Raw genomic sequence first — 27,349 nt, forward strand, 5'->3', positions numbered from 1 at the left:
CTCCGGAAGTAGCCGGGGCGGCGGCGGAGCTCCTCCTATTTCGCCAAGACGGCGGCCTAGAGCTCGTCCTGGTTGAGCTGCCGGGCCAGCTGGCGCAGCTCCTCCCCCAGCTCATGAACCATTAGAGACCACACATTTTCGATAGGGTTCAGGTCTGAGCTCATTGAGGGCCAGGGGATGGCACGAACCTGCGAACAAAACCATGTTTGTTACTCACTGTAACGTGATATAGGTTGACATATCGGTCATGACTATGAAGCTGTATGGTGCAACGAATAACACCTGTTGGAAATTGCTTGATCATTACTGAGCAATTTTGTAAGGCATCTTCAGAACTTTTTAAATAATTGTTTAAGTTATCTCGATAAGTTTATTACAGGCGGGGACGAGGCGATCAGGGGCAAAGCGGCCTTTCGCACATAGCCGTAGGCCTCGCCTCCTCTAATTGGGATGCATTGCTGTTGGGGTGAAAATGAATAAACAGATAAATAAATAAACAGCATCTCAAGATTTTTTTTTAAATAATGCCATCAGGTCACCGGCACCTAGCTAAACCATACCACAACTTAAGGCCGCCCCACACTGGACCTCGCATGCGGGTTTTGAGTTTGCGGGCATAATTACGAGCGAGCGAGCGCAGCGAGCGAAGCGAATATATTTCAGCAACCGCTGGACCGATTGGCCTGCGGTCTTTTTTGCTGGGTAGCCCCATCCCTTCTACCCCGTAATTGACTACTTTTGATACATCTCAGTGACCGTCGTGGCACGTGCCACGTGAATAGTCAGGGGTGTTCAAGTTGTTTTGCAAAAGCAGTGATTTTGAGAGGCTCATATCTCAGCAGCCGCTTGGGCGATTGTCTTGCGGTACTTTTTGTAGGGTAGCTGCATCCCTTCTACCAAAGGTCGGATGCTCTTGATCTGCACGTGCAAAATACAAAAAGAAGAGGTGCCACATTTGTTCCCATTTCAATAACTCGGTAATTACTGGGGCGGTTTCGCTGAAACTTGGCATACAGGTAGGCACCCACCAGGCAATGCATTCCCATGTGTTGCGGTTAGGGTGATACCGCACGTGCGCACGTGCAGGGGGCGCTCCCAGATCTCGAGAACGGCTGGGCCGATTACGCTCAAATTTGGTACACGGTTGGGGACCGGTTAGTAGGGTGCCGTGCAAAAGTAAGTTTGGACCCCGGTTGCACGTGCGCACGTGCAGAATGCCGCTTCCAGATCTAAGGAACGGCTGCGCCGATTGCGTTCAAATTTGGCACACGGCTAGCGACCGGTTAGAAGGGTGCTTTGCACAAGCCCGTCTTGCACGCTCGTCTTGACCTAGAAATGCAGAGACAACAACAACAAATAATAAAAGAAAAGTACGAACCTCCACCAAGCGCCTGTCTTCCTCCTCCGTCGTCTTCCGTTTTCTTCCACACTTATCATAGCGCGCTTTCAAACCCTTTTCCCCTTCCTGCTCATAACGGTGTTTCCACCGTCTGGCAGTAGTTAGAGCTACACCGAGAATCTCTGCCGCCTGCTTGACAGAGTGACCTTGAACGAAAAGCAGGATGAGCCTGCCCTTGTCAAGATCACTGAGGTGTGCCATCACGCTCACGTTGACGTCTAGCCGCACACACTCCACGCGGGCTGCGGCCGCATACTGCGGCTCTCCTTCCCCGGCTTTCCGCCCCACTCGGAACAGAAACAGCCAGGTCATGTCATTCCGTGACTCTCAAAGGATACTGTGCCGCATCACACTAATCGGTACACTCTCTGACACACCAGGCCTGCCCCGCCGTGGCCCAGCCTCGGTCCCGGTATGAGCGCGGATTCTGCGCTCAATAGTACCACTGCCGTAGCTCCAGGACCATTTTTGTTGAAGTTATTTGCGAAAAAAGAAACTAAAGCCCCAGCTCGGGGTCGTTGCCCTGACCTCTGACCTCAGGTCACCAAAGTTATTTAAGTATTTTTTTCTAGGTCAAATGCTACGCAACCGTGCTCGTAATTTGTCTTTATCTCTAAAACTCAATTTTTGGCAGCTGGTTGAAGTTCACGTCTGTGACGCCGAAGTTTGCCGTGCAGGAGTCTAGAAAAATCGGCCCTGAGACGTTATCAAGGAGGCTAGCTCCAATTTTTTTGCTTCAAAAGATGTCAAATTAATGGGGGATAAGGTACAGCAAGTTTCGTCTTTCTATCCCTAAGCGTTCGTGAGGTATCACAAATATTCACCAGGGGAGGCGAAAAACGCCCCCCTCCCCTTCCGGGCCCGCGAGGGTTAATGGTTAAACTCAATACGCCTATGCATGAAACCTGAAACCAAAATAATTTTGAATGACAACATCTAGGGACAAGGTGCTCATGGATTTTGCAGATCGGCGTTATCAGACTACAGTCGGGTCAGTCTCAAGCTTGCCCCCACTGGCGAAAATTCGTGGCGCCGCCACTGTGCATATGTATGCTATGTGAACATAAGTGTGCATAAGTACATAGGGATCAGTGTCGCTTTCTAAACGAACACTTTGGACGCAAACGAATTCTTGAATTGATACCAACAGAACCTTTCGCAACAAAAAGATTAGCAATCCTCGCGACACCCAGTTGTTTTGGTAATTCGTGTAGTTGGGTGAGGCCCAAATAACATGGCTCCGACGTCTGAGTCACATTGCATCACCCGTTGACCGAGACCGAATCACGACAGCCCCACTGCACTGACGTAGCGCGACCCGTCCATTCTGAACCAGGGCCGACAACACACGGCACAGGTCACGAACGGAACAACGGAAACCACGCGCCGCCTTGACCCAAACCTGCTCGTCACTTACAAGCAGATTTGCCTGATCCAGAGATATGATTGTCGGGTTCTAGTTCATTGTTCAGAGCAGTGTGCTGCTTGCAAATCGTCGTTTTCACGACGGCACATTTGGCCACATTTGTTGGAATTTGGTTAAAGTAGGGGGGAATTTGGTTCAAGTAGTATAGGTAACTGATATTTTTCAGCTTAGATTGTACTTACCAGCTGCTTACATGCCTGATTTATCAAATTATCAGACATATTTGATTAAAACGTTGATATGAATTTGTGAAATGAAGACATTAGACAGGTATTTGCTGCAGAAGTGATTTGGCTAGACTTGGCCAAGTTCGGTGCATTCACCAGATAATCCGTCGTGAAAACGGCTAATATGGAGACGCTTCCTCGATTTAAGTTTAATGCGTTTGATCGATGCTCGAAGAGTTGCTGAGGCTTCCAAGATGGATCTTCCGAAACATAGTTTATCCGAGACAACTCTAATTTACTCGCCTGGTACATACATGGACCTACCACCGCTCCCTGAAGCCTGTCCATTGTCCAATGCCGTGCGGCGTGTGGACGCTGAGATTAGTTGCCTAGTGAGGCGTGTCCGCCGTCTGGGGCGTCTGGAGCTCGTACCGGGACTGGTCTGACCGGACTGGGCCGACTCTTCTCGGTGACAGTCTAATTCGCACACCGGTATAGATACTCCCGAAATGGTGTGTGACGACGCCATTGGAAAGTGAACACGCCTAGTGTGATTATGTGAGTAATAAGTGAGCCGTCAATTAAACATGCCGAAATAGCGGCGGCTGAATCCCCGGCGCCCATCGGGACTGGAACAGGGGACCGGCGTGCCGTGAAGATTGAGGAAGTAGGAGGGACCAGAGGCTGGGACGAGTGCAGTGCTCCGGTCTCCGCGGCTGTCGGACTGGGCGATGGGCAGTCATGAAAGGCGAATGGTACTTCTTACTGACGTGGGATAATGGCGTTACATGAACTTAGAAAACATGCGGGTCCTCTTTTTCTTCTGCTACAATAGTTATTGTATGGAAATGATTTGCTCGACCAGCTCGTTGAGACAATCAAGCCTCGTCCAATAAGAAAGAAATGGAGAAACATTCTAAACTGCAACAGAAGGGTAACTAATATTATAATTATAAGTAGGTAAATAACATAGCAATATACCTACCTAACAATAGATAATAGATATACATATATCCAACAGGTCGTCAACAAAACGAAAGCAGCTTGGTCTGTTTCGTCGTTCAAGATCGAACCATTCATTGTAAAATCTACAGTCTGTTAAAACTTAAAAGTGACGAAATCATCGACAGTTCCGAGCAAGAACAATGAACATCCTAAGTGTCAAATTTTTCGAAGTTGAGATTTGTATACCATTCGACTCAGCTCGACGAACTGAGTCGAATGGTATGAACATCTCAATTTTGAAAAATTTGACACTTAGGATGTTCTTGTTCGGAACTGTCGCATTATTTCATTCCCAAAGATAAAAAAGAAATAAACGGCGGCCCAGAACAGACGAACAAAGGAACAATCCGAAACCATTTGATATGACGACCATTTAATAGGACGGCGTTTTATCAAGAGCTGTGCTGTGCTGTTCTTGCTCACTTTTACATGAATGAGAAGCAATAATTCCAATTTCCAGCTGCCTGCCCAAACCGTCCAACGTCAGCCATATGCTGATTATGAGCGCAAACTATGACCGCGTTTCCATGGGCACTCGTGATCCGGATCAGCAAATTTAAATCGTATAATATTTCTCGAACTCTTCGTTACCTACAGGTTATAATTCAGAGTCGGGATTAGGCTTATATGATCAAGTTAATACCTTATTCTAATATTCATATATTGAATATTATTGAAGGCTCTAAGAAAGGCTGAAGGATATTGAAGGCTCTAATTGATTAGCTAATCCACTTTTGCAAATTTGCTGATCCGGATCACATTCACAAGTACCCATAGAAACCAAGCTTATATCGAGCTGGAAGCTATGTAAGCGACACTCACGTCACTGTGCAGACTTCGCACTGCGGAGTCGATGAATTTTCGGCCACTATGACTCCTACTTCGACCCCGACTCCGGCTTCCAAAAATAAAAATCCTAGTCCTAGTCTGACTCCAAATCCGACTCCGGGCAGAATTGTCGACTCTGACCGACTCCAACTCCGACTCTGACTCTACGGACCTGGCAACTCCGAATCCGGCTCCGGTTTCTAAAATAGACTCCGTCTCGCGGACTTCGAAGTTCAACTCCGACTCCGGTCAGAACTGTCGACTCCGACCGACTCCGAAATCCAGTTTTGCAATTCAGAAATAGGAAAATAATTCGAAAATAAGAATCATATTTTGATTTTTTTCCGGAAACACCTATATGGTAAATAAAGGTAATTTTGGTGCATAGCTGCAGCATAAATAAGATAGCATTGTTTTAGATGAACCATTTCGACATATATGGCGGCTGATATACGAACGTGGGGCATTAGGTCACACATGTGACTCGTGGCTTTTTTCGTAATTTTCAAACGTAGTTGAGTGTCTGTGTCCGTATTTATTAGAGTATAATAACAATCCACTCGTTTTCCTTCTAGTATTGACACAAATCTACGCTATGGCGAAAACAGCTGAAAAAGTATCCGTGGAACGAAAGACATCTCAAGTAAGTATTCAATAGTAGGAATTGGGTTTGACGCAAATTGAAATGTTGTTATATTGTGTGTGGCTCAACTTGAGTTCGAGCGCCTACTTTTCATATCAATTTAATTTTATTTGTATAAAGTTGAAACCGTAAGTGCTTTTTCATCCAATGCTTGATATTTGATTGAGAAGTTGTTTTATTTTGTTATATTGGTTGTTATATATTTTGATTTGCTGTCTTTCTAATTTATTTGTCAATTTTCCTCTTGTGGCAAGCTCTTACACTATCAATTTTTTGTGTCTGATGCTTTAAACATGATAACGTATAATGATGCAAACATAGGTAAGAACAGATACAAGTGCTAGATATCATTGATGCAGTAGCGGCAGAACACCTTCAATAAGGTGTAATAGTTTGCTTTTAGTTTTTTATTAATTCACTTTCTGTAATAGTATTCTCGTGACTTTGATATATTTCTTCAAACTGTATAAAAATTTAAGTGATTGCTGTTTACTCAGCCTTCCTGATGGAATTTATGAACTCAAATAACTGATAATAATATCAAAATGCATTTTCTCTCTACCATACCCTCTTTTTGTTAACATACTTATTTTTCTTTCAGTCACCCAGCACTAAAAAAACAAAGAAAAAGAGGGTGAAGAACTTTGGGAAGACAGGAGTTGTTTACCTCAAGCACATTCCTCATGGATTTTATGAAGATGAAATGAAGGGCTTCTTCTCACAGTTTGGGACAGTCCTTCGTGTATGTGTTGCCAGGAGTCCGAAGGTTGGTGCAGTTAGATATTCCAGATTGGTCATCTAGGTATAAATCACCCCCTTTGTTATATTATGAGCATGGCTCATGACATTTGGTGCAGCCCATCCTACATGGATTATGTCCAGGCAGGCCAATGTTTGTTTTGACATACTTGGTGTATTTGACAAAATTGAATAGGATTTTACCTATCAAATTTGGTCTCAGTTGATACATTGCATGTATACTGAACATGAAATGCTGGAAAGCAAAATAAAAATACATAATATGCAATGGTAGCTACTATTTTACATGCTAGTTGCATTTTGCCATATTGTATTTTATTCTTGGTGAATTAAGTCAAATGTATTCCAAATAGCATGCTGCAGCTTACCCCATCCAAAATTCTTATAATCTGATTGCATGCTTATGACCTCATTAAAACATTCATCTTGTGTCCATATTTCAGACTGGTAACAGCAAGGGCTTTGGCTATGTTCAATTCCTGGAAGAAGAAGTGGCAAAGATTGCTGCAGAAACCATGAACAACTATTTGATGTTTGAGAAAATCCTGAAATGTAAGTGCGAACACTGCATTTTTTTTGTACAATGAAGTGTCATTGAAAATATTTGTATGATTTACTCATCCTCAGCACTGACATTTCCATCAAAATGTTGTGGTCAGTTGAAGGCAAGCCTATCCACTTACGATCGTGTACCGGTGAGCGGCATCCCCGGTCTCACTGTATCCCGTCCGTCTCCCTGTGCAGGCACGGTGCTGCCGCCGGAGCAGGTGACGGCGGCCACGTTCGCCAGCGCCACCCGCCGGCCGGGCCGCAACTGTCCGGGCCAGAAGCGGACAGAGCGGGCCCTCGAGCTCCTCTCCGCTCGGAAAGGTGAGCGCGAGATGCTGCGACAGTGGCGAGCCCTGCTTCACCACTGCCTGTCGTGCCAAAATTGAGGACACTCTGCGCAAAAATGTTTTCTTTCTCACCTTGTGCTCTACGAGGAATACAGTTCGCACACATGCAGCGTTAAAAGTTATCGATATCTTATGGTATTTGCATCCTAGGTCGTTCGTTGTGGCCTGCCAGATAGCGTAGCCCTGGGTAGTTTGCGTCGGGTGCTGCCACCTATGTACCGTCCGACTCGCGTCCCTACCGCCTTGTAGTCGGGCTGGCAGCTAGCGTTAGACGGCGAGTGTTTACCGATCATTTGGTGTGGAAGAAGTACCGTTTCATGCCAATTTAGTTCAAAAAAATTTATTGCTGTTCGTGATTCTTTAGGCTTTCTACGTCTTCGTGCTCATTCGCTTACCAACCGTTTTCCGTTTCAAATAAGTACACAAGTACTCATTGTCAAGCCCTAGCTAATATGTATTTTGGCCTTTTTATCGGTCCTAGACCACGTAACATGCCCCCACCACTCCCTGTTGTAGGTCCCACCCAGAAGAAGAACGCTCAGAAGCGGCGCGAGGCGGCACATCGGCGCACTATGGTGCGGCTGGCCCAGCTGGGGATCAAATACGACCTGAACGGTGGGCTTGTACAGGTGAGTGGGACATCCCACACTTCCGCTGCAGGAACTGACGGGCTGATCCGACCGTCGAGTGTGCTCCGGAGAAGGGACCTAGGGCTGGGGAGTGCACATATTATGTCGTCTGTCCCGAGCGCCAAACCACGTAAAAATAGACTCATCGATACCAAGGCTATGCTGAAACCATAGTGTAATAAATAACAGATAACTAGAACTATCAATTAGCTAATAAATTATGTTATAAGTTTTTTCGATAATATACATTTATTACACTATTATGTTATAAGTTAATTATAACACTATAATTAGATGTATCGTCATCGTACGGCATCGTAGTGATCTTAGACTATTGTGCCAAGCATGCTGCATGGTTGGTTTCATACCCCAGTTTGTACGGTACGCATGCTTGTTTTTAGTAGACGATGTTCGCTAGGAGCTCGTCACGGACGGATAGTATGCCGTAAGGGCTCTGCTAATGGTTCCCGGTGGTCGGTAATGGTTTGTTTACCGTATTCGTTTGGCACACACTTAACAATTGGCCAATTGCATTAGGGGACACTCGGGGCTGCCATTAACCCGGCAGTTGCTGGGGTATTTCGCCACCCACCGTTTGCTGGGGGGGGGGGCGTTAAACGCCCCCAGCCGATAACTCGAGAACCAATAGGCGCAGCGAAACGCACGAGGCGGCAAACGAAAGAGCGCGACAAGACGCTTCAGATGAGTACTTTAAAGTTGAATTTTGAGGTCACAGGTCGGGTCAAGGTCAGGTCAAACACCTGAAATCGGGCTTTCAGTAGCATGGACTTCAGGACTTCGCAATGGGCGCCTCTCGCCATAAACTCTGTGAAAACGGTGCACAATCCATCTTATAAGGCCTACAAGAGTGTCAGCTCCATGTAGGGGTCAGTCAAGCATAGGTCAGGGTCAAGGTCAGATCAACCGGGTAGGCACATATCCCCGAAAATCAAAACTGATATTCGCAGCCTGTGACACATGTTTTATAGGTAATTTGGGGCGTAGAGCACGATGGTGACATTCATTTTATCATATGTGAACGTGCTTGGCTCAAAAAGTTCAATTTAAGAAATTCATGTATCATGGTCGTGAAGTAGTCACGAAAAATTGCCAAGATTCAGTTCAAGATTATGGAAAATGCGGAACGATAATCAATAATCGAAGATAGCCATTTGATTGATCATGGTATTGGCAGTCTAATGGCGTTTACGGCATGTCTGTATGTCTATTCTGTGATTTTATATGATTTTTTGAACATATGCCGTTTTTGGTCGAAAACTCAGAAATCATGACGTCACTAAAACCTCGATATCTCAAAAATTTTCCGACCGATTTTTTTGAAACTTTGTCACAATAAAGTTCAATTAATTCCCTACAGGTACCCAAAATTTAGCGCGCCTGCGGCGCGCCGTTTTTATGCTATGGCCCGGCGAAAAAAGTGGGGGCGTTTAACGCCCCCCCCCCCAGCAACTCGCGGGTTAAACCGTAATTTATGTAATGTACTGCATCGCGACCATAATATGTTAACTGATGCGTTCAAAGTAACCTCGCTCGCATTTTCAATTTTGAAAAACTATGAAAAATGTGAGGACTCTGTTCCGAAGATGACTGACAAGATCTCGCGAGTAAAAAACTATAGAGTAGTTTTCCGGTGGAACCCATCATCTGGAAGGCTGTTGTCTTGCATCGCTTGATTGGCTTGTTGGAGTCAATGGATGCTTACTTCACAATTCACATGACTCAGAGGGAGATAGATGCATGCCACACGTTCGAGAAACATCGACAGCTTCATAAGCTTTCGCAATGGGAAGCTGATTGTTTGCACAATTGCGCAGCTGTCTCCAGCTCCCACGTTACGTAAAATGGTTGCAGTAGATTGTTTCACACACGCCCTTTGTTTGATTTGTAATAGCAAAAAGGGGGTTGCATTCAGACACAAACATTTTACTGTTCGGAACTGTATGAGGCGATAATGAGGAAGATGACGGAAGAAAAAGCTGGGTATTTTGGCAACGTTAAGTTTTTACTACTGTTTTCGTATTCCTCAGATCACACTACAATGGGACCATGTTCCGCTCAATGCAGGAACATTCTGTTATGCATTGACACTGACATTGTTCGGCGCACTATGTGGTCTCGTATTCGCGACAGCTCGGTGTCAGGAATGCGCTGCGGGATGGTTCGAGGGTCCATTGTATAAACGGTGCCTGGCGGCGCCAGGACTCCCGGTGGCACGAAGCCCGCTGAATTCTGACGTCCAGTGTGAGGGAACCATTTGTTATTCAAAAACACTGAACGTAGCACAATATTTCGAGGCGTATGCCGTATATGCTACAGTACCGTATTTTAAATTTATTTTCCCAACTTTTTAGTGTCATCAAAACGTGCTCGTAGGAACGTCAAATCAAAAATTTGGGTCCGGATAATTCAGAACTCTATGCTAAAGTGCCATCCCATTACTTGCTCGCTGTCACGCAAGCAGCTTCAGTAAGGCTCCTGTGTTCCCCAGTTGCGGCAATATAAACTGTACTTCATGAATGATCGCTAACGGTGGTCACTGTGTTGCATTATAATAGTAGCGTCATTTTTACTTTCTCATCTTCTGAATGCATTGTCAAATTTAAGATATTATAGACGCGATTCGGTGATAGTATTATTAGTTTGATCGAACATGCTTTTTCGGTAGCCTCAAGCTGGGCAAAAGCCTACGATAACCCAAAGTCAGTCTTGTTTCATTTATACATAGGTAGCGGCACGCTGTATGTAAATTCTGCCTGGTCATCGTGGACGCAGAAAGATGCACTATAGAAACCGACTTCTTTAAGGCATCCCACAGTCGGCACTTCTTTGTCTGAGGCTATGGCCGAAGCCGTCCGTCTCAGTAGCTCCAGGCGTCTGCTTTTTCCTTGTAACTTGTGAATAGAGAACTACCTCGGCCGGAAGTGGCGAATTAAATGCTCTCCCCAGTCGTGTTTCCTAACACACACCAGACGCGGTCGCACGATCAGCTCAGTAGGATGGATATGTCCAACATTCGACTATCGAGCGTCCTCGTATGGTGAGTCCGGGGCTACGGAGTCGGTGTCGGAGTCGGTCGGAGTCGACTTTGGAAACCGGAGCTGTAGTCCGAGTCGGAGTCACCGAAAACTATCGACTCCGCAGCCCTGAATGGGTACTTCTGACGGTGGCATCCGCTGGAACAAACAGCTGCGACCAGACGAGAGGTGGCCCCTGTATACCTTCTGGACCCCACATATGTGGCTTAACCAGTGACATCTGCCGTGTCCGCTGAGGCCCACAGCTGTTGACCTGTTGAGAGACATTTTCTGTGCTCCCTGGGCCCCACAGCCAGACCAGGGCAGTCCTGTGGGATCCGGTAATGGTGGAACGTAATTGTGTTGGCATCGCACGCCATATGCTCCAATGTGCCGAAATGGGGCGGGTAATTAACATCGGATATCAAGTGTTCGTTTTATGGCGATTAAACGTGTAGGCCAATACGGAAACGGTGAATAATTTCACTCATCAATTTCCGGTCTCAGGTAAATCTAATTGATCGACATTCTCCTTAGTTTTTAATGAGCTGCAATATCTGTAATGCGCCTTGGCCATTTTCTTATCAAATGATTTGGAGCTAATTAATTATATCGGTTGGCAACCGTTAATTCATCATATTGGAAGCATAAAATCATGTAGACAACAGCTTTTACTGACTTGAGGTACCATCTGGGGAATTGATACCAGTTTTTTTTCTGGATCACACAAACGCCTGCCTTTTTTAACCCTCGCCCGTATATGGGGGGGGGGGGGGTCGAACGGACTGTGGGACCCCCCCCCCTCGGTTTTTCTCGTATACCTCGCGTAAAATGTGGCCGATCACGACGAAACTTTCATTGCCCTCGCGTTTATCAATTTTACACCTGCCCTGAAAATTTCATGACTCTGACCCAAATGACCTTTGAACTGTGACCTACTTTTCGAGACCATGTTTGGCCGGAATCACGAGTCGGGGTATGTTGGCTCGCATTAGCCGCGCGTTTGCAGTCTTTTCGTGGTTTCAAGCGTTCAAGCATGTGATATGGTGTTGGTCCCATGCATTAGGGTGGGTGTAAAGGTCACCAGAAGGTCAGGTCAGGTCATTGACCTTTGATGATCTCGGTTCACTTTTTCGAGTTTTACATGTTTCTAGGCTAGTTTTTGGAGCTGAATTCAAATTTAGCAACCATTTGAACAATTACGAAGTAGTTTTGGTGCTTTCGTAGCATATTACGAAGCTGTTAGAGGCGGTTGACACCTACTACGAATACCCGGCAGGACCCCTACTGGTTGACCTGACCTGACCTGACCTAAATGCATGCATGCTAAATGCATGCATTTAGGTCAGCAGGTCCTAAACCTGCTAAATGCATCGGTGATCATTTTTTTTTATAAATTTAGTCCGAACCTTTTGATTGGAAGGATTCCAAGGACGGAGCCCCCGCTAACGAAGCTTGTTTCGTTGACCCTGCCCTTTACCCTCCGATCGCGCCATTCCGGTTCTATAGCAGAATTTAGAGTCCAAAGTTTAACGTGCGCGCATAGCGGCGCACGGCCGGTCCCCTCAGTGACTTCGCCCGGCTACGGCCTGCCACCAACCGCAACTCCCGCAACCATACCTGTCAGGAGGCCCATAAACTCCAAGCGCCCGTCGCGCTTCGAACCCGGACTGTTGTAACCGGGAACGCGTGCTCTCACCACGCGGAGTCCAACGCTGTGCCGACTGAGCTACGGGACCGGCTGATTTAAAACAACATGATGTTCGTGATCATCACCCCGAAAAACTCATAGCAACCACACTTTACAACGTTCTATTAAAGGGACTATCCCACCTTTAACATGGGTTTGAGTTGAGATAGCCAAGTTTGCGGCGAGGTTCAGAAACCACTATCTATCCAGGGGCGGATCCAAGGGGGGGGGGTCACATGGGTCATGGCCCCCCCCCTTGAGGCCCGGGGGCCCAAAGACCTGCCAGGGGCACCACCGGCCTATCAGGGGTATCACAGTCCTGACAGGGGCACCACAGGACCGCCAGGGGCACCACAGGACCGCCAGGGGCACCACAGGCCTAGCAGGGACACCACGGGCCTGGTGCCCCTGGGCCCTGACAGGACTGTAACGCCCCTGACAAGCCTGAAGTGTCCCTGACAGGCACGTGGTACCCCTGACAGGCCTGAGGCGCCCCTGCAAGGCCGGTGGTGCCCCTGGCAGGCCTGTGGTGTCCATGGCAGGCCTGTGGTGCCCTTGCTAGGCCTCTGGTGCCCCTGACAGGCTTGTAATGCCCCTGGAAGGACTGTGGTGCCCCTGAGCCCTGAAAAGCCTGAGGTGCCCCTGACAGGCCAGTGGTGCCCTTGCTAGGCCTGTGGTGCCCCTGGCAGGCCTCTGGTGCCCCTGACAGGCTTGCAGTGCCCTTGGAAGGACTGTGGTGTCCCTGAGCTCTGACAAGCCTGAGGTGCCCCTGACAGGCCCGTGGTGCCCTTGTTAGGCCTGTGGTGCCCCTGGCAGGCCTCTGGTGCCCTTGCTAGGCAGCTGGTGCCCCTGGCAGGCCTCTGGTGCCCTTGCTCGGCCGCTGGTACCCCTGCGCCCGGAGAGGACTGGTGCCCCTGAAAAGTCTGAAGTGCCCCTCGGCAGGCCCGTGGTGCCCCTGACAGGCCCAAGGTGCCCCTGCGAGGCCGGTGGTGCCCCTGGCAGACCTCTGGTGCCTCTGGCAGGTCTGTGGTGCCCCTGGCAGGTCTGTGGCGCCCCTGGCAGACCTGTGTTGACTGGTGCCCCTGCTAGGTCGCTGGTGCCCCTCACAGACCTGTGGTGCCCCTGGGCCTTGACAAGCCTGAGATGCCTGGCTATGACAGGCTCGTGGTGCCCCTGATAGACCAGTGGTGCCCTTGCTAGGCCTGTAGTGTCCCTGGCAGGCCTCTGGTGCCCCTGCTACCCCTGCGCCCGGAGAGGACTATGGTGCCCCTGAAAAGCCTTGTGCCTCTCGACAGGCCCGTGGTGCCCCTGGGCCCTGACAGGCCCAAGTTACCCCTGCCATGGATGAGAGATATATGGATGAGAGTCTCGGCGTCGGCCCCTTTGATGTCAGCGACCAGCGCGGCCACCTAGCGGCCAACAGATGAACTAAATCTAGCCACGACGCGCGGTGGGCCGCAGTGTAAAGCGTAATGACGGGGATATGTTCCGCGAATATTTTTAGGCGTTTTGGGTTGAAAAATGTTACAACATGGCACAAGTGATGCCCATATCTGTTTTCTGATCATTTACAAACCAAGTCCCAGTATAATACGGACGGGAGTCGGAAGAGGAATTGGATGGGCTTGGCTTGCATGCTCCCCCTCACCCGCCACTCAAAATCTGCAGTGGGCACAGAAAGCCCGAAAAGACGTTCAGTGATTGATCATGATCAATTAGTTTGTTCATTGTATCCTTTGACGATAATACACTTACGATACGCCAGTCAGCCCAGTCATTTGGACACGAGATTCGTCTCTCCGTCCGCGGAGAGCGCGCCTCACGCACCCACACACAGACACAAACGGCCCGAGCTCAGCCCACGCGCAGGACGGCGGACGCCCGATCCAGTGTGGAGTCCATACCGGTCCACGATCGTGCCACTCGGTTGCAGATGGTTCGCGAGACCGTCGCTGGGGCCTGGCGGAGTCCCGAATACAGCCACTGGAGCCGCGAGGCGCCGCAGTGCAGCCCAGCAACACGGGAGCGGTGCAGCACAGGGAAACGGGAGCGGCTGGCTCCCGTTTCATCTCTAATCACTGTCATCTCGCCCGCACACGGCGACTCTCGACGGCAGCGCGCATCACCCAATTACGCCGCACATCAGCCCAAGACGCCGCACCCCGACCGATGACGTCAGAAATCATCCCATGACACACCACACACGTGGGGACTGACAGCGGAGGTCGAACCGCCAGCGACACCCTCAGTACACTCGCATCTACATATACACAAGCATACACGCGCGCGCACACGTGTCAGCCTGCCGTCACGCTATATAGTATACACACATTTAGACACATGCAAAAAACTTTCGACATCGAGCTTGCACAACCATCACTGCAAGAGCGACTGTTCAGCCTAGTGAAATGAAAATGAGATCATTGAAAAGGATGGCACAGCCCTGCTCGTCACCCCACTATCTGACTACACTCGAGATGTGACTTTGAGCAGCTTCCTGTTTTGTTTCTGCGCAGGCGCTCGCCCAGAGGATCCCTGTTTGCAGAGCCTGTACAGGTTCAGGCGAATGAAAAGGGTGATCATGAAAACCAATGCATTCTTATCGCACAGCAAGGCCAATAGATCTAGCGCCGGCTGCGAAGTCATGACACGGTTTAAGATTACCGACAGCATTCCCGACTTTGTGAATAGAGCCGGCCACAGGACTTGGGTAGCGCGGTAAGCGTACGAGACAATCTCGTAAAAGCCCTGTGTGGGCTTCACCAGGCTTCCGGCGTCTACTTCTGATGCACCGGTAAAGCTTTTCAGTCCACACATCATCTCCCGTTCAAAACACACCAAAGGATCGGGTTTTGCGAGCACAGCAGAGCACTGAACACAGGCATGTTTCTCCGCACCACGTCGCAACACCCAGCCGCCGACGTACGTCAAAATGTTCGACATCGTAGCATCGATCGGTGCAAGTGAAACGTCAACTGGCTCGGAGTTCGCTAAGGACACTTTCACTTGCGTGAGGTTGCACCTCACCCTGCGGGACACTGACGTCACAACGGTGAGGAGCGTGTCGCCATCTGGCTCGCAGTTCGCGGTCGGTGGCGCAAGAATGTTCGTTGCCACCGTCTTACGGAGGGCCATTCGAAACTTACTGGCATCCGGCAGATCATTTTGTCCATTTCTCGACCGAATGACTGAGAAGAGATTCTCACAGGCATCCTGGTTGAGGCGCCGAGTCAGCATGAATTGCAGGACCCGTCCACCATAGGTGTCCCACAGCGATAGAACGCCAGCGATGGTGAGCTGCAGACCACGCACCGACGGTACCTGAAGGCACAAATGATCACAATTACAATAAAAAAGTTACTGCATACAAACCACTTATGATAATAGCGGTTCAATACGGCCTCATAATCAAGGCGATAAAATCCTAACAAAACGACATATCAAAATCCATGCAGTAAAACTGATTTGGCGAAAATTGTGAAAATTTCGAAACGACGGTGTCACATCAGCAGGTCTTTGATCTCAAGATGTACCTAAAATAGCTGTCTTTGATCTCGTTCGAGGACTTATGAAGCAGACACGCGAATAAAAATGTTACGAATTGGAAGACGTGTGCTGTGAATAAATGTTATTGACAATGCGGAGCCGAACATCGCGCCGAACGTCAGTCTTTACCTGCACATTCCATCTTCCGAGCCACGCGGATGTATCTTGGAGGAAGCGTCTCCTGTCCTCGATGTTTCTCCCACTGATGGCTTCCTTCATCGGGTTAGCAGCTTTGAAGGTGCTGGAGTTAAGCACATCAAAAGTGTCGTTGAGGCGCTGTAGGAATACCGCCGTGTCCTCAGGATCAGCAGTCCTGGTCTCCGATCCGGTCTCACTCCCCAACATGCCTGCCAACACATATAATAATAACTATATTACCAGCATAAATGTTATAATCACTTCACGACAGAAGTAAACGAAAAATAGTTATTAAGAATAATTAAATATTCACCTGTTATACTGACAGGCAACCAGTCCATTGCCAAATGACCGTTAGGTGAGTATGTGCTTCGGTGGACATTAAATAAGGGAGCATTAAGTCTATGAAAATATGGTAAGTTTCACAATATTTCATTGGTGTTTGATTTAACGAGCTAATTCCAGTCACCAATTATTTTAGTTTTGAGTTTGGCCTACTAAAGTTTACAGTCAGGAACCGCCACTTACCGCATGCGCTGTACAGCGAGATGCCAACAGCTACGGAGCGGCTGAGCACTTGGGCGGCGTACCGAACTTTCATTTTCTGAAAGTTGTTGGGAGCGACGTGTTTCCGGGTGAGCTTCGGAGCGCTGCTCAGCGTCCTTTGAGAGTCCTTTTCGAAGAACTCGGTCACGTGAGACCAAGAGGCCCTCTTGTCATCTACGAGGATGTCATGCTTCATGAGGGTGTTCCTCAGACACTTGATGAGGTGCGGCACGTCGTGTATGCAGACTACCTCTACTCCGTCCAATTCGAATGTGGGAGCTGCTGCAGAAACGCCCAGCTTTGAGTAGAGCTCCTGGTTAGGCGTACCCATATCACTAACCACGCATGCCACAGTAAATCCAGCGAGCCGCAGCTTCCTTATACACTCCTCCAGCAGAGGACGGAGGACAGATGCGGGAGTAGGACCATGGCTTAGAGTGTATCCTACAGGCTGTTTCCACTTCGAAGTCAGACCTCTTGCTAGGAAGACCAATGCATGATCGGCCTTCCTCGCAGATTTCCCCAGCTCCCCAAAATCTTCTATTCCTTCTATGACATCATCATGAGCCAAGTATGTCAGGTTGGGTCGCACCTGCATCTCGTCAAATGACAGCACGACAAGCTTTTCATGCTCTGGGGCCTCACGGAACTTCTCCTGCATCACCGAGAGTATCCAGTCTTGAAAGCCAGGCTTAAACTGGATCATCTCAATACGCTTTTGCAGACAGCGAACACTGGGCAGCACAAACGTTTTCTGCAAGTGTTTGTAGGCCTTTTCTCCCTGGTAGTAGATAGCCAGGCTCTCCATGATCTGGGCGTCAGTGAAACGTCTGCCCTTCGCCTTGACATTCGTCATTTCCAGCTGATTTTTGAAAAACCGCTGCTGCTGTGGACTTAAGATCCCAGCCGTGAAGTCCAGCACATCTTTCACGCTCTTTGGTTTGCTATCCGCCAACCGGCCTTCCAGTGCCTGACGTTTTAAACGCAAGCGCCGCATCGCACACCGGTATCTGTTCAGCTTAGATTGAGCAGCCTTCGTCTCAGATGACACAGGGTGATTTTCCTTGGACTCCTCACCGGTTGCATCCGCGTCACAGTCTCCATCATCACTTGGCGAAATCGATGCAGAAGGCGCAACACGTTCGCCATCTCCAGTTTCCTCTGCTCCGAGGTCAGCCTCAGGCGAGAAGACAATGTCCATGGATGACCAGTCCATGCACGGTCCAGCAGGCTCTGCAGCAAAGGGCGGGGTAGAGAAGCGTGTTAGTACTATATCGTGAAATATGACGGGTTGACCCTATTCCTGGCGGGCACTGGAAGGTTCGGAATCTGGCAGGGGTCCTTCAAATCAAAAGTTATTGCCCAAAAACTGTTGGTGACCTGTGATGACGTCACATGACCTCCAATGAGCATTGCACAGGTCATGGACACACCTGTGGGCTTGAATTACCAAGGGAAACTACTTTTAGCATGGTTTTGGCTGTTTGGGACGCTTTTGACGCACATCAGAATGAGTTGAATTTTCCCCCACTGACTTATAATGGAGAGGTCACAAAATTGACCTGACCTTAGGTCACAGATAAAGAAAATCCAAGATATACATTTTGTAGGTACTGTCACGGTAATCAATGCTTAAAGTATCAAAGTGGTCGGTCAACAGTTGTAGCTTGGGCACATGTTGAAAGTTTTTCAGAGGTCGTGTCACTTAACCCTATTCCTGGCGGGGGGGGGGGGCCTCAGGAGCCCCCCCTGAGGTTTTTTGGTTATTTCTCCCAAACGCGTTGAGCTAGGAAGCTCAAATTTTCTGACTTTTCCTAAAAGGCTTCTACGCAGCATGTCTGAAAATTTTGAGTTGATCTGACCTCAGGTCAGGTCACCAGAGGCGGTTTGGTGACCCTACCTCAGAAAAGTTTGCAATCACGCCAGAGCTAGAGTTTTTGACCGATCAATTTCTTCTCTTCAGGCTTTAGTTAGGGTACCAGTATGTGCAATTTGTATATCTCGGAATTTTGATATCGGTGACCTAAGGTCAGGTCAGTTTCGCGACCTCCCCATTATAAGTCAATGGGGGAAAAATCAACTCCCTGTTTTTACCACTAAAACGGGTCGGAATGGCCCCATATACCATACATGACTTCATATACGATCAACCTTCACTACCTTGAGGTCTGTTTTGCTGTTGGGCAGCTGTGAGGTCATGTGACGTCATCAAAGGTCACCAAAGGTTTTTGGCCAATAACTCCGTACAGGAACAAGATACAGACGCGTGGATGGTCTCATTGTGTTCAGCTCGTCAAGACGCATCGAATGATATACATGATGACCTCGAGGTCACGTGACCTGAGGTCAACCTTTGACCTTGACCTTTCGAGGTCAACATATATATCATTCGATGCGGATTGACGAGAGGATCACGATGATGCCCTTAGTTTGTTCCTATCTTGACTAATTCGAAAGTTATTCGAGAAAAACTCTCTCCATATCTAGCGCCGCCATTTTGACTTTTTCGACCCCTGTGACGTCATCTTTGACCTGACCTGAAAATGACCTTTGTAAAAATTGTAGATCTTGTCCATGCGTATCCGATGCCGTTTACCGCTTGTCGCTATCTTGCTTCGTTCTCGAGATCTCAGGGGGGGGGGGCCGAATCGGCCCCCCCCCGCCAGTTTCTTGTCCCGGCGGAGCCCGCCAGGAATAGGGTTAACCCTCGCCGGTCCGGGGGGGGGTTGATGCAACCCCCCCTGAGGTTTTTCTCAGCTGCATGCCAAACCGCTTGGAGGATCGCGCTTAAACTTTGGGTACCCAATGGGGCATCCTTTGCGCAACTTTTGGCGAAAAAATTGACCGGGTCATGTCAGGTCACGGAGCTATGACGTCATAAAGGGAACAAAGTCAGGACGTTTTTGCACGAAATCGTAGTTTTTCGTGCTTTTAACGACGATGTTGGCTACGCTTTGGCATTGTTTGGGTCAAAAGTGACTGGCATGACACTGACACAACCTCCGGCGACCCATGTAAGGTCAAGGTCAGGTCAAGGTCAGGTCAGTGACCACTGGTGACCTCATGCAGTCTGACCTACCGGGGGTAATTTTTTGTCCTGAATTTGAATCTGACGCCAAATAAAGCTCAGACACTTGGTTTATTGAGTGTTTCAGGGCCGTGGAGAGGTCACCGACGGGTTAGAACACGTTTCCGACCCCAACTGTCAGACGGCATTTTCGGCCACCCGGCCGCGGATGTGACCCGGCCGGCTTCCCGGCGCTCTGCCGCGGAATCTATTGGGTAAATGTAGATAAACCATACACCAAATTGCTCCATATTCATTAAGGAACACGTTAGTGAAGACCACACGTCGATATCGGCAATAGCGGCGCCGCTAGCGATGCGCAAAGTTGAAAAAATGTCGATTTTCCGAAAATTTGACCTTTGACCTGCCATAACGAGGTCAAATATTGACCTAGGGTCAAAAAAGTTGTGCTCAATCGCGAGATCTCGTCGAGAGCAACACGCTGGTTTTTTCGCGAAGCGCTACCACGACGCGTTTCGAAACGGCAGGGGGGTCGTACCAACCCCCCCCCCCCCCTGGACCGGCGAAGGTGGCAGAATGCCGAGGACGGGCGAGGGTTAACTCGGTTCAGAGATCTGACCTGAGATGACAAGCGCCTGAAATTTTCACACAATGTCCGGAAAAGATGCATGATAAAGTGTGCCAAAAACGGCGGCGCTCCGCGCCGCCGTTGTGAGATATTCGCGAAAAACCTCAGGGGGCGTCCAAACGCCCCCCCCCCCAGCGTGACGCGGGTTAACTTGAGCCAGCGACCTGACCCGACATTTTTCCAAAATGAGCTCAATGAATGTCACTGTGAAATTTCCTGCATTTAATAAGGGTAGCAGGATCTACGAAATGTACATCTCAGATTTTTATATTCATGACCTAAGATCAGGTCAAATTTGTGACCTCCCCATTACAAGTCAATGAAGAACAAAAACTTGCTCGGATTTGCGTACAGACGACTTCAAACAATTAAAACAGACATAAGATGGTTTGAGATGTTTGTGATATGCAACGTGACCAACTTTGACCTGACCTGGCCTTTGACCTAGGTCAATATTTGAACTGAACAACACTATTGCATGTCACCAACAAAGGCACAGTTAAAACAATATATCTACCTGCATTCATCATTGAAAACTCACCTTTCTTTGCTTTTTTAGCCGGTGGATCTTGGCGCTCATGCAGAACTCTTTTTGTTGCCAAAGTAGCTGGAGGGTTAGGCACGTCAAAAAGAGTTGGCACAGCAGTGCGCAGAAGGTACTTTCCACTCGTGTTGTACTGTGAAGTCTCAAAGTGCCGGGAACACAAGTAAACATTCTTGTACAAATACTCTGTACTCTTGTTTCTCAGGTCCTCTCTTCTGCAATTTTGCACCCATTTTTTGCATCTGCCGAGAGAGAAAACCCATGGATTAGAATTTAAAAACACTTTAGTCATGTACACATTGCACAGTCATGTGAATCCACCACACCAAAAAAAAAAAAACATGCGCCAAACTAATGGAATACTGAAAACTCCAAAAATGACCTGCATTCAGTAAGTGTTAAAAACTAAACACAAGTTACAATTTACTTGTACTTAATGCCACCAGGAACTTTAAATGCATTCCATTTGTATAATTAGAACATGTATGAACATCAGCTCAGCACCCTAAATATAATTTTTTTTACACAATCTCGATTTATCAAGATGCACAGCTTTTTTACCTTTCAGCATCTTTAGGAAACCTGTGGAACTTCAGCTCAGGATTGCGTTTTTTGTAAGTGCTGCAATTGATGGCACCACACCATGAGCTTCCATCATGATCCCTCCCCATCTTGATCAAGATCTGAAACAAAAATAGCAAAGAAATTAGGATGAAACATGGCATAGATACCTAAACACTTGTTTTAAAAACAAGAATTAGGAGAAGATTTCACAGCAACACAACACTTGTGGAAGTAAGATATAATATAATATTTGTAACATTTGTAACCCTTGTAAAATATTCCCATAGGTAAGTCGCAAACAATCCACTCAAATATCATCACATTTCTAGTGAAATTTTATTTTTGCTGAGCAATAATTATTGCATGGAAAGAATTGACTTCAAGTGGACAGTGATCCGGTTTTTAAACCATTAAGAGAGGCAAAGTTGACCAAAGTCAAGAAAAGAAGCAAAGTCAAGTCAAGGCCGCAGGGAAAGGCAACCGCCCTTATAGGGGATCACCAATATCTCTCGCTGAATCATGTCTTGTACTTGTCTGATGTCCTGTAGGTACCTACATACTTGTGCTTTCACGAATACAACAAAGACAATTTTGTTTGTTTGTTTGTTGGGGTTTTAGGGCGCGTCAACAACTAAGGTCATATTGCGCCCACACAACCAATACAAGCACAACAGCCTGACATGCTTTGTTGCAAAATAGCGTCAAAGTTTCATATCGGGATGTGGATGATTGATAAAATTAATTCATAAGAAGCCAAGTGATGCTCTTCAACTTCATGATGTGAAATCATTCATGACGTCATAGATTCAAGAGGTGTAGGAAAATGTCAATGTCGAGCAGTGCAGGAAAACGTCTAGAGGTGCAGGAAAACATATTTTCCTACACGTCTGGGGAACCAATCAACATTGACTTCTTGTATGTTTCAAAAGTGTAGTATAATGCACATGCCATTTTAATGCCTGGCTTTCTCCATTTAATCATGCAATGATGCATGTATGGGGGAAAAATATCAAAAGTTATGCTAAACAACATGTTTTCAAAGCCCCATATATGAACAAATAATAAATTTAAGCTAACTCAAGCTAAATTCAAACTCCATTAAATATGAAAATATAAGAATTAGGAACCTCACCCTACTGGAAATAGAATGTGATCATGCGCCATTTTTGTCTGTATACTTTGAGTTACAATAACTTAAAAGTGAAGCAAGTCAGCTTTTATTTCATGAGCCTATTTCAATTTTGAATGCTTCGAAATTCCTAATCACTCAACTATCCAGATTTATGTGATGTAATTTAATAAGAAAATGGGATGTCTGTGAAAGCCGACGAACGAGCCTTAACAAGACGCCATTACAAACCCTTGAATATCACCGATTCAAGCACTTTCACGAAGGAACCGATATGTTCACCGGCATGCCCCGGTGTTCTTACCTCAGAAAATATCCGATTCTTCGACGAACTCAATGAAATGCTCACAAAAAAAACTAAAACTCTTTCGCCGCACCACCAACCTCCATAGGCTCAGAACGCCGACTGGCCGCGCCGTCGTGGCTAGAACTTGCGCATGCGCAGAACGCACATGTGTCGCTCAAAGCGGCGGAGTTGCGCATCCAGTAATCTCTCATCCATGCCCCTGCGAGGTTGGTGGTGCTCCTGGCAGGCCTCTGGTGCCCCTGGCAGGTCTGTGGTGCCCCTGGCAGGCCTGTGTTGACTGGTGCCCCTGCTAGGCCGCTGGTGCCTCTCACAGGCCTGCGGTGCCCCTGGAAGGACTGTGGTGCCCCTGCCCCTAGGGGTGCTCATGGGCCCAACAGGCCCGTTGTGCCCCTGACAGGCCTGTCGTGTATACTTGCTAGACCTGTGGTGCCCCTGCTTCCTGGCAGGCCTGTGGTGCCCCTGGCGGGCCTGTGGCGCCCCTACAAGGCCGTAGGTGCCCCTGACAGGTTTGTGGTGTCCCTGGAAGGACTTTGGTGCCCCTGACAAGCCTGAAGTGTCAAGGACAGACCCTTTAGACGCCAGGGTCAAGTTCGTCGGACTGACAACGATTTGCTTACCTGATAACGTTCCTGGTAAATACTCACTACTCAGCGTCCACAACATATATACACATAGCACATTCATATATACTTGCTTACAATTGGTAAATGTGGTTGTGGCTAAGAGTTAAGATACTGACTAAAAATAAAAAATAAAAAGAAAAAAAACTGAAAATGGGGGCACCACCAAAATGAAGTGGACGAAATCCGTTGAGTTTTTAATTTTGGGTATAGGTAGGGGCACCACTTCGATTCATGACCCTCCCCTTGGAGTTTTCCTGGATCCGCCCCTGTATCTATCTAGGTTGCAACCCCCGCGGCCTCTTGGTGTTGAAGAAATTAGTTCCCTTCATTTGAAAATGGGCCTTGTACAAGGCCCTATCTTCAACATGGAGCGACCGTTAGTGTGACGTCACCTCGTTTAGTCATTCTGATTTAAATGGGCTTGTTCGTTGAAAAATCGCTTAAAACTTGGTCTGAACTTTGTTGTGGTGCCTACAGAGTAAAAAGAATCAGCTTTATGACAGTAATGTGGCCTGGGGAAGGAGGTAATTTTCGGCTGTGACGTCACATATTTGAAAGTTTGTGTTTGGAATATGGGAAGCCTAAGATGTTTAATGAAAAATAAATGCCAGAACCGTGTTCCTGGTCATCCAATCTATAAAGTCGGGCACAATTTAACTGGTTTTAACAACATTTTAGAAGGTGGGATAGTCCCTTTAAAGGAAATAGTTCACTTTTTAACATGGGTTTTGAACTGGAATAGCAGTTCCGTAGCCTGGGCTGAGACGAGCATAAATCAGGAGCTTTTACAGCCCAACGATCACCCTAGGCAAAGATATTCTATTTCTCGTCCCGAAAAAGGTGTCTTGCGTTGAGGATGTGTGCCTTGCATATATTCTCATCCAGTATGAAACGAGCATGGGTCCCGAAAATTCTTCAGAAACTAGAGAAATTATCTACGAGAACTCGAGAAATTCTCGTACTGATCAATAAGGACATTCAGCAGCAGCAGATCGCCCAAATGCCGGTGGCCGCGATAATTTCTCTAGTTTCTGAAGAATTTTCGGGACCCATGCTCTTTTCATACTGGATCGCGTGTGCCTTACAGAAACTGAAAAGTTCTTCCTATATCAAAATATAGAAAATAATCTTTTGTTATAAGTAGGTTTTATTTTCTTTGCTGATCATTTTGAACATAAAAAATCATAAATCCATTGCAAAAAAATAATATCGTGAAAGTGAACTATTTCCTTTAAGTCCCGATTTTCCCGACTTTTGGGTCATTGACCTGACCTGGAAGATCAGCCAATGAACTAGAACCTTAAAGTTTGGTATCATCGGCTTCCTCTCGTCACGGGCAACACGCTCGTTTTTTCCGCGAAGGTCTATCTCTCGATCAGGGGCCAAACGGCGGGGGGGAGGGTCCAACGGACCCCCTTCCCCGTTACGTTCGCGGCTGGCAAAACACCAATACGGTCGAGGGTTAAATATGTTCCGGTACTTAACTAACATAACAGACACGCATCCTTACGAAATATGCCGGCTCAATTGACTGCGCCACACCTCGTTAGTCCTGTGGGAGAATATTGGCTAATAGTGTTGGCGCTCGCGGCTGTTTATCCCAGTCACTGGCCTATGGGGATGGCCGCGGAGTTTATCAGTCAGCTCTGCTGCGGCCGGGCCGGCCGGCTGGTGACCGGACGCGCCCTGGCCACTGCGGCAGCTGCGGTCAGGACTTATGTAATTAGTCACGAGGCACCACCGCCTGATTCACGGGCATGCGCGGGTGCGCGCAGCTGTAGGGATGTGGTCTCGTAACACCTCCACCTCCCCGGTCGGTGTGGTTTGTCCACGTGTCCGGCTATCGGAGACGACCGTCTGCAACGATGACTAATGGTTGTCGATTGGTGGTGTCGCGTACAGAGTGCCCTACACACACTGGGGAGTGGCTGTTTTCCACAGAAGTGCCGCCATGTCCATTTGGCTATGAATGAGGTATGTTAACAAGGGACGACACGGGAATTGTGAGCGACATCGAACGGTGTTCGTTCTACTTACTGCTGAGACATTCAGGGATAAACAGACAATGTCAACACTCAGTGTATGGGTATGAAGGCCTTTGCTATTCACGATGATTTCCCAGCTCTGGTTATAGTCTCGCGGCAAATAATTGCACACTGAGTCTGGCCTTCGAGGCTGCTGTCTGCAAAGTTGAACTACGTCGTGGGTTGGGTTGTCACAAAGGCGAGTCATTCAGCCAGGTGTGGAGTGATGCTGGTTTTTCATAGGAACAGTAGGTACCTTCCGTCACTCGTTGACTAACATAGAATGCTCTAAAACCATGACGGAACTTTGCGACGGGTGTTATCATTTACGAGTACATGTACCTAGGGAAACTGTCGTCCCCGAGTAAAATATGTTTCGGTTCACATCTGCCCATGTTCGTATTAATTTATTACCCTTGCATGTGTTGTCGCCAGCTTTATCTTATGCCTATGGTATGCTACCTTCGTTCGCTGTGCTGCATTGGAGCATGTTCCTACCTCTGAGCATGTCTTTGGCATCGCATTCGGAGAGTTTCCCTGGACTGACTGCTGTGCGGTGTCTGTGTTTGACAGGAGATTGAGCCCGTGCCGGCGCCGACAGCCGGCGGGGACACCACGGCAGACACCACGGCAGACTCGGCCCAGCTGCCCGTGATGGAGGTGGACGAGAGTGACGACGAGGTCACCTTCAAGACGCCGCCCAACGTCATCAAACGGCGCCTGTCGCGGCCGGCGGCCAGCACCCCGCAGTCAGCCACCCCAGCGCGGAGCAAGCCCTCCACGCCAGTCGCCACCAAGCAGACTCCAAAGGCGACAACCACCCCCAAATCGGCCGCCAAGAAGGTGGCTAAGAGCCCCAAAAGTGCCGCCGGAACGCCGAAGACGCCCAAGTCGATGGCGAAGAAAACTCCTCCAAAGTCGGTGAAGCAGCTGTCGGCTAAAAAGAAAACTCCGAGCAAGAAGACACCGCCTAAGAGTGGACGGAAGCGCTAGGGAAGGGGTGGGATCGGGCGGGGCGTGTATAGCGGGGAGGTAATAAGGCCATGTCTTTTTGCTCGGCTGGAAGGGAAACTGCCTTATATCGGTCGAGTTCTAAAACGTGCTGGCAGGCTGTTAGACGCTTTGCTGACAAGAAATGTGTTTGGTAAGACGGCATGCAGCTCATCAATCGCTGAGTCGTTGTGAACGCTATAGACAGGCTGGTGCCTGTGCCGCCTGCCTGGTGCCTCACGACTGAGAAACATTGACCAAGTGTTCGCCGAGTCCCTTGGCCCAACTCGATGATGCGACCCTCGCTGGCCTCAGTAAATAAACACGGACGAAGGGAGCGAGACGTTCTGAGTTTGTGTTTGGAATGAAGGGGGTTATGTGCACGGTAACCCTGAGCCGCGACTGGCACCGACAGGGGCTACGGAGAGGGCTGGGGTGGGGTGGACGGCGGAGACCGCTCCCTGCGTGGGCGGAGGGGGATGCTGATGTCACTGGGCTGGTGGAGGTGCCGATCTGCGCAGTTTCGCAGGAAGAATATGCAGTTGACTCAGTAGCGGCGGATCACTTTCAATTAAGGGGGGGGGGGGGCACTGCCGACTTTTGGTCCCATTCTTTCCATGCTACGCCCATAGGGCTAATGTTAAAATAGCAAAATCAAGGGGCACTGTGCCCTCCCCTCCCCTCCCGTTCCGCCGAGTGGACTGAGTTCGGTCACCGTCCTTAGCATTTACACACGGCCTCTGACCTAGGTTGGGCAATTTCTCAGAACAACCTCCAGATTTCATTCAGACTGCAGAGTGCTGAC

General features: G+C 48.2%; 1 protein-coding gene across 1 annotated transcript; it reads left to right on the forward strand.

Annotated features, from left to right (window-relative positions):
* Positions 1-5,268: 5,268 nt before the first annotated feature.
* LOC122370363 (MKI67 FHA domain-interacting nucleolar phosphoprotein-like) lies at positions 5,269-26,887 on the forward strand. Its single transcript, XM_043345899.1, has 6 exons — positions 5,269-5,468; positions 6,070-6,234; positions 6,671-6,779; positions 6,972-7,097; positions 7,640-7,752; positions 26,128-26,887. The coding sequence occupies exons 1-6, from the start codon at positions 5,421-5,423 to the stop codon at positions 26,545-26,547; spliced, it is 981 nt and encodes a 326-aa protein (XP_043201834.1). The 5' UTR covers positions 5,269-5,420; the 3' UTR covers positions 26,548-26,887.
* Positions 26,888-27,349: the final 462 nt, after the last annotated feature.

This window comes from Amphibalanus amphitrite, unplaced genomic scaffold (assembly GCF_019059575.1).
Source record: "Amphibalanus amphitrite isolate SeventyFive unplaced genomic scaffold, NRLGWU_Aamphi_draft 001126F_arrow, whole genome shotgun sequence".
NCBI lineage: Eukaryota > Metazoa > Arthropoda > Thecostraca > Balanomorpha > Balanidae > Amphibalanus > Amphibalanus amphitrite.